Here is an 8,306-nt window from a genome sequence, read left to right as displayed (position 1 = left end):
TTGGGGCACCTAAAAAGAGGTGCTCACTTTACTTCTATCAATATAGACTTTTAAAATCTACAGCTAGCCAGTCAGTAAACATATAGTTCAGCATTAAAATTGCCCCTTTCGAATACTGTTCTATGCTGCTTAAAATCTTTGTGCTACACTGCCATAGATGACATTATTTCATCTCTCTTTTATAGGTAAAATATTGGAACAATGGATGGAAAAAAATGAAACTTTTGTTGCAGAATTTATTCTGGTGGGACACTTACGTCTTCTGAACTATCCAAAGCTCCTCTTCACACTGTTGTTGATTGTCTACTTTATGAACCAATTTGGAAATGCCCTTATCATCTTTGTTGTTAAACTGGACTCCCGTCTGCACACCCCCATGTACTTCTTCCTCTGCAACCTATCCCTCGTGGAGATCTTCTACACCTCGGTCACCTTTCCCACCATCCTAAGTGTTTCCTTGGCAAGGGTTAAGTGGCTATCAGTTGGTGGCTGCTTGGTACAAATTTGCTTTTTTCACTTCATGGGAGCAGTGGAGTGTCTGCTCTTGACCGTGATGGCCTATGACAGATATGTGGCCATCTGCAGGCCACTACACTATACAATAATCATGAGTGGGACTACTTGCCTGCTCCTGGCTGTCATCTGCTGGCTCAGTGGCTTCTTTAATTTCCTTTCCATGATTCTTTTGACCTTCAAGTTGCACTTTTGTGGGCCACAAATTATTGTTAACTTCTTCTGTGACATCCCACCAGTGCTTAAGCTGGCCTGTGGTGATATTACCATCAATAAGATCATGCTGGCAGTTGGTGATCTCTTCCTTGGTGTCCTTCCTTGTCTATTCATAGTGATATCATATGTATGGATCATCTCAACAATATTGAAGATCCATTCTTCAAAAAGCCGGAAGAAGGTCTTCTCTACCTGTGCATCTCATCTAACTGTGGTCTGCATCTTTTTCACGACTGTGCTCTTAATTTATATGAAACCCTCCTCCAGCTACTTCTCTGATTGGGATCAATTGGTTTCCCTGGTATACACTGTAGTGACACCCATGCTGAATCCCCTTATCTACAGCCTGAGGAACAATGAGGTCAAGGCAGCCTTGAAAAAAGTCTTCCTCAGCAAAACATCATCTGAAATTATAAGGGCCTGAATTTTTCATGAAAGCACTAGAAAAAATCTAGCTGTGAACTGTAGACACTACTAGGACTTTTTGTATATACATTAAGGAGTTTGGATAATTCTCAGAAATAATACCTGCTATTTTCTGATATAAAGCAGACTAGATATCTTCTCAGTCTTAGCATGATACTTTTCATTATATGGTGCTGAGTAGTCGAGTGGTAATCAAATGGGTGACAATGATGAGAAGTTAGACACTATCACTTGATAATGCTGGAATGGTAAAATGATTGATATGGATACATGTATTTTATTTATTAATTTATTAGTTACAAATACACCCTGGGGATAACTTTATGTAAATGAAAGTAAAAATTAACAAAATTACCTGGGAGAGGTCAAGAGAAACTTTGGGGCTGAAGGAGGCTGGATCAAGGTTGGGTCCCTATCAGGAGCAGAGGTAGGGTAGCATTTAGGAAAAATAATACTGAAAAGACAAGGTAGTGGCTTGAATGGATATATGGCAGGTAGCTCCTCAGTCTGCTCTTGTTTTGCAGGGTCAGCATGGTGAAGCTTAAGGGGAAGAGCTGTACTCACCTGTCAGAATCACCTGCTTTCCCGGGTTTGACCCAGAAGATACTGGAGAGCTTCATGTGTCTGCTTGCAGAATAGAGATCTTGGGAGCCAGAGTCTGCTGGAGGGGCCAATCTGAGCGTTTTGGACACCATGCTAAGCCCCAAGAACCGTGCAACTCCACCTCAACCCGGAAGTGTTTTGCCAGTATTGGCGTTGTGGATGCTGGTATTGCTGTCATTTCCCTTCCTGGAGCTGAGACACCATCCGTCGAACCTTCTGATGCTGGGAGGTCACCAGACTAAGGATGGCCAACTGTGTCTGCAGTGGAGGTAGAAGGCCGAGACCTGGGAAATCTGTTTCTCATTTTAAGAAACTCCCTTGGCTGAAGAAGAAACCTGAAAACATAACTTTGGAGGAAGTATGGGAAGTGATATGTGACTTGGAAAGTTCCTTGATGACTCATTTGGACTCTGTTTTGTCTGTTCCTGAGCAGGTACAATCATATATTAAGCAGTATGAGGAATCTGTGGCTGGCTTAGATAAAAGGGTTAAAGACTGAGAAGTTGGTTGGGGAGCTACATACCACTAAAGTGGCTCTTGTGAAGGATAATAGATTGTGAGCCCTCCAGGGACAGAGAAATACCCAGTGCACCTGAATGTAACTCACCTTGAACTACTACTGAAAAAGTGTGAGCAAAATCAAAATAAACAAAATAAATAATAAAATAATATGAATATCCATCAAAAACTGGAAGCTTTGGAAAATTATGATTGAAGGTTGAATTTAAGATTTTTAAACTTCCCCAAATCACCAGTTCTCTCTTCTTTGAAGATGATTAAGAAATATCTGACAGAAATTTTGCAGATCCTCACTGACAATTTACTACCAATTATGAAGGCTTTTTATATTGACTCAGGAACTCCAGGGATTAAGGGGCCCTTTTACAAAGGCAAGCTGAAAAATGGCCTGGGGTAGTGTAGATGCGTGTTTTGGGCGTGCGCAGAATCATTTTTCAGTGCACCTGTAAAAAATGCCGAAAATGGACGTGTGGCAAAATGAAAATTGCCGCACATCCATTTTGGGTCTGAGACCTTTCTGCCAGCCATCGACCTAGTGGTAAGGTCTCACGCAGTAACCGGGCAGTAATGGTCTATGCGCGTAAAATGCCAATTACTGGCCGATTACCACCCACGTGCCAGAAAATAAAAATATTTTCCGGTGCATGTAGCGGACATGCATCAAAAATGAAATTACTGCAAGGGCCACACGGTAGCCAGGCGGTAATTCAAAATTGATGCGCGTTGGCCGCGTGTTGGGCTTAGTGAAAGGGCCCTAAAGTTGCAAAATACCAAATACGGAAGTCAGGGGCCCTTTTACTAAGCCCCATAGGTGCCTACGTGTGCCAAATGTGCCTCAATTTTGAGTTACCACCCGGTTACTGCATAGCCCTTGCAGTAATTTCTGTGTTGACACGCATCCGCTACGTGCACCAGAAAATATTTTCTGGCACACAGGCGGTAATTGGCACTTTACGCATGTAGAACATTACTGCCCGATTACCGCATGACACCTTACCGCTAGGTCAATGGCTGGAAGTAAGGTCTCAGACCCAAAATGGATGCGTGGCAATTTTCATTTTGCCGCACGTTCATGTTCGAGGAAAAATTTTAAAAAGGTATTTTTTACAGGTGCGCTGAAAAATGATTCTGCTCTCGCCCAAGACACATGTCTACAACTACCGCAAACCATTTTTCAGTGGGCCTTTGTAAAAGGGCCCTTCAGTTTTGATCTTACAGGCTTCTTGGAGATTTCTGACCCAGTTGCAACAAAGGCAACTTTAATAGTCACCTTTGCCCTGGAATATGACTGAAATTGGATTCTTCGGTTGTATCGTCGCTTTAGAGTTGTTGAGTTTTTGGGACAAACTGCATTGATATTTCCTGAACTTTACAGAGATACTCAGATGTGATGGAGAGCTTTTTAGCACTCAGGTCTCGACTGGTGACTTTGGGAGGGACTTTTTTCCTTCAGTTTCCATGCAAATGTATTGCAAACTTTTCTGAAAAAAACTATGTTTTCATGGACCCAGAACTTTTGAAGAATTTTATAACACCTAGGCAACCTCCAGTCCTTTTGGCTATATCTACTCCTTCCAATGTTTCTGTTAATTGAGTAATATGTAATTTCATTTAGATTCCGTTCAGAATATATTTCCTGTTATATATCCCAGGATATATTATTTCCTGTTTTTCAGTGTTCTATCTTATGAATAAATGAATTCTGTGTTCTTGTCTCCCCAGCTCATTTATTATTTCTTTAGGTTTGGGGTTTATTGTGATAGTCTTGACATGTTTTATTACTTGTATTTCCTTTCCATTTCTTCATTCCAAATGTCAATGCTATTTTTCTTGTCAAGTGTTTAAGCTTGTGTAATATATAATTTCAATAAACATTAAAAAAAGGAAGAAAAATAATACTGGAGCTCACAGGGGAGGCTACAAATAATATGGTGCTGAGCTGGAAATAAAGCTGTGGGAACTGTGGCTTGCAAGAAACAAGGCAGGCCAAGTCCGAGGCAGGAACACAAGAGCAGGACCATTGTTGTAAAGGGGCTGCACACCATTTTTAAAAAGCTTCTCCTGGGATTGGAAGCTGAAGACACCAGGGGGTGCCTGGAGGAATGCTGAGAAGCTGCCCAGGTAAGTGATAAAGATGAGAGAGAAAGGATAAGCTGGTGCTAGAGGTCTGGTTTTAGAATTAAAAAGGGGTGGAAGAGTCCAAACAGAAAGAAGGGAGGACCTGGAGTCCAAAAGATAAAACAGGTTGATTTATTAATAAAAGCCAAACAGTGCATACAGATCCAAATCTTCAAGTTCAGGATACAGGAAATGCATTACACCAATACCCAACACGGGCCGTGTTTCGGCAACAGTTAGCCTTCAGCAGAGGCCCTGTGTATGGTGCAATGGGGCATCCCAGCACACTCCAGTTTGGGCCAGGGTGGTCTGTGGGCGGATCTTGGGTGGAGTCTGGGCAGAATCAGTATTTAACCCATTAGTGGCAATATTCATACCAGTGGCGTACCAAGGGGGGGGGGGCAGTGGGGGCGGTCCGCCCCGGGTGCACGCCGCTGGGGGGGGGGGGGTGTCGCAGCGCGCGCCTGTGGGCGCCGACTTCGCTAACTTCGCTTGTTCGCTACAGCTCCCTCTGCCCCGGAACAGGTTACTTCCTGTTCCGGGGCAGAGGGAGCTGCAGCGAACGAGCGAAGTTAGCGAAGTCGGCGTCCACAGGCGCGCGCCGTGACACCCCCCCTAGCGGCGTGCACCCGGGGGGGGGTGTCATTTTGCCGGAGGGGGGGAAGGTGTCATTTCGCAGGCGAGGGGGGGAGGGAGCGCTGCACCCGGGGGGGGGGGCGCATCGGCGGTCTGCCCCGGGTGCCATTCAGGCTAGGAACGCCACTGATTCATACCACTAACTAGTTAAGTAAGCAGCCAAAGTTACGACACTGAGCTAACAATGAATATTGGCTGGTGTCCATTTAACTTCTGAAGGGTGGCATGAGGGGTTTCTGGCTCCCTTCTTGTCCCCCAATCCTAATCCATCCTCCCTCTCCCCTGAAGACAAGTAGAGCCCCAGATCAGTCCCCCAGCTACTGTAGGTCCCCGGGCCTACCTTTGATATCCCTGGTGGTCCACGGTGTCCTATGGGCTGGAGCAATGTCGATATGTTCCTGTCTATCATGGTTCCAGACTCAAAATGGCCACCATGACTTCTAGCAGCAGTTTTGCAGTACTTCCTAGTATTATGGAGGTTTCTGCTATAGTTTGTGACAGTCATTTGGAGGCTGGAGCCACATCAGGCAGGAATGAGTAGACATTGCTTCTGCTTTTAAGTTCACCCTAGACCACCAGGGATATCAAAGGTAGGTCTGGAAGGGGGTTGGCCTATAGGGAATAAGAGGGGTAGGCATCTGGTTGGAGGCTCTACTTGTCTTTGGGAGGAGGGAGGGAGAGAGAACTCAAGTCGGGGCCCACATAAGTGTTTTATATTGGTCCCTGCTGAATTTCATCTGGGACCTGCATAAGATCCAGCAGCCAGCACATGGCTTGTCATTGAATACTGGGGTCTAATTCTGCCTGCGGCAGTCAATGTTTAAAAAAATGTTGACTACTGCCAGCTGAATATTGATCGGTATAAGGTTTTTAAAGGCTCAGACCTAAATATCAATTTTCCAGTCTGGACACTGGAAAATTCTACAGCAGGTTTCTGGAATTTTGTTGCAATTAAGCAGCTCATATCCATGAATTTGTAGCATTTTGGATATAAAGGGAGGCATTTTTATTCCCCCTAGGAAGCTTGCAGGCATAGGCGCCCGGTATAAGAGGCTTGGGGAGGCTAAGCCTTTCTAGCCGCAAGCCCCAAGCGTCTCTCTCTCTTTCTCATCTCCCCCCCTCCCTCCCTTCCCCAATGCAGCGTCTATCCCTCTCACTCCCTCCCTGCAGTCATAGGCGCCGACTCTGTCAATATTCCACCCACCAGAAGTCAAGTTCGTTCCCTCCCTCCCTCCTCCTTTCGAGTTCCAGGCTTCCTGCAAATTTTAAACGTCATCTATCATACCTCGTTGGTGTTAGAGCAGCAGAAAAAGCATTACAGGCTAGGCTCTGTGCTTTAGTTGTTTTGCCTTCTCTCTGTCTCTCAGCTCTGGCCCGCCCTCATTTCCTGTTTCCGCAAGGGCGGGCCAGAGCTGAGAGACAGAGAGAAGGCAAAACAACTAAAGCACAGAGCCTAGCCTGCAATGCTTTTTCTGCTGCTCTAACACCAACGAGGTATGATAGATGATGTTTAAAATTTGCAGGAAGCCTGGAACTCAAAGGGAGGGGAACCTGAAACTGTTTGTGAGGGAGGGAGGGAGGGAGGGGGGACCCTGGAACTGTCTGTGAGAGAGGGGGGACCCTGGAACTGTCTGTGAGTGAGTGAGTGAGGGAGGGAGGGGGGCCCTGGAACTGTCTGTGAGGGGGGGACCTGAAACTGTCTTTGAGAGAGGGGGGACCCTGGAACTGTCTGGGAGGGAGGGAGGGGGACCCTGGAACTGTCTGTGAGGGAGGGGGGACCATGGAACTGTCTGTGAGTGAGTGAGTGAGTGAGTGAGTGAGGGAGGGGAGACCTGAAACTGTCTTTGAGAGAGGGGGGACCCTGGAACTGTCTGGGAGGGAGGGGGACCTAGAACTGTCTATGAGAGAGGGAGGGAGGGGGACCCTGGAACTGTCTGTGGGGGCGGGGGGCCCGGAACTGTCTGTGAGGGGGAGGGAGGGAGGACAGACCCTGGACCTGTGAGAGAGGACCCTGGAACTGTCTGTGAGGGAGGGGGACCCTAGAACAGTCTGTGAGGGAGGGGGAGGGAGGGGGACCCTGGAACTGTGCATCTGTGATATTTTGCATGCAAGTTTCAATTTTTCTAGTATTGCTGCATGCTGAGTCTGACTTCTTGATGTAGCTTTCCAGTTCAGTATTTTGCCTTCATATCTGTTGTGTCATGTGTTTTTCATGTGTGATCAAGGTGCAGTATTCTGCTAGTGTGTAGTATTTGCAGCCCTTTTTGTTTTGTTTTTCATTAGGTAGTGTACTGGTGTTTTAGTGCCCAGTGTAATTACAGTGCTGCCTTTCCACGCATAAGTTTGTAGCTCGTCCTGTCCTTGGAATTAGTGCTGTTATGGTTTGGTAAGGTTATGAGTGTGATTTGCACAAGTTTGTGTATAGTGTTTTGCAGTGGAGAGATTGTGTGTTGGCCTTACTGAGGTGGCACCAAAACATCAGAAAGGGTGTAGAGCCTAAATCATGACACACTACCTCTTGAAGGATCTACATATGGTCGTTAATAAAAGGAGCTCATTGTGAACACTAGCCACCCTAAAAGGGTGATTTTTGGTTCTACATGAGAATTGTGATATTATGATCCCTTGTTTCATATTGTTGATGGTCTGCATTTTCCGTATGGTGGTATATTGGTGTATTAGGTCTGCCAAGTGTAATATTTATGGTACAGTAAGGTTATGAGTGTGTTTTTGCACAAAGTTGTGCATAGTGTTTTGCAGTTGAGCAATTGTGGTTAGTATATGCTTTGAGCAACCACTTTATTCTTTGACATATGATACATATCTAATATCTAAGTTTAATAAAAGGTATTAATTGTGATTATTTTATTTTTACTTATTTTTTTCTGTGTGTTGTCAGACAATTATGGTTGTAAGCCCCGCCCCTGGCCCCACACCTAACCCCGCCCCCTTTAGCCTCCCCAAACAGTTTGGCCACCGACTGCCTATGCTTGCAGGACTTATAGGCCTGCCAGCCAATTTTCCTTTCTCTGGGATTCTTTACCTTGTGTATATAGCAGGTATAAAATATTTGAAATAAAAATATGTGGGAATTTTAAAATGAAATCTCCAGGTGTACTTTAGGAGTATCCCTTGCCAATCAGGTTTTCAGGATATCCACGATGAATATACATGAACTTGATTTGCATACACTGCCTCCATTATATGCAAATCTTTTTAATACATATTCATTGTGGATATCCTGAAAACCTGACTGGCAAGGGATACTCCTGGAC

General features: G+C 45.2%; 1 protein-coding gene across 1 annotated transcript; it reads left to right on the top strand.

The window, feature by feature from the left end:
• Window positions 1–205: 205 nt before the first annotated feature.
• On the top strand, window positions 206–1,153 carry LOC115461987 (olfactory receptor 5V1-like). Its single transcript, XM_030192036.1, has one exon. The coding sequence runs from the start codon at window positions 206–208 to the stop codon at window positions 1,151–1,153; it is 948 nt and encodes a 315-aa protein (XP_030047896.1).
• Window positions 1,154–8,306: the final 7,153 nt, after the last annotated feature.

The sequence above is a fragment of the Microcaecilia unicolor genome, chromosome 2, assembly GCF_901765095.1.
Source record: "Microcaecilia unicolor chromosome 2, aMicUni1.1, whole genome shotgun sequence".
In the NCBI taxonomy this organism is placed as follows: Eukaryota; Metazoa; Chordata; class Amphibia; order Gymnophiona; family Siphonopidae; genus Microcaecilia; species Microcaecilia unicolor.
Note: the sequence above shows the minus strand (reverse complement) of the source record. Positions and strands in the feature narration are given on the sequence as shown.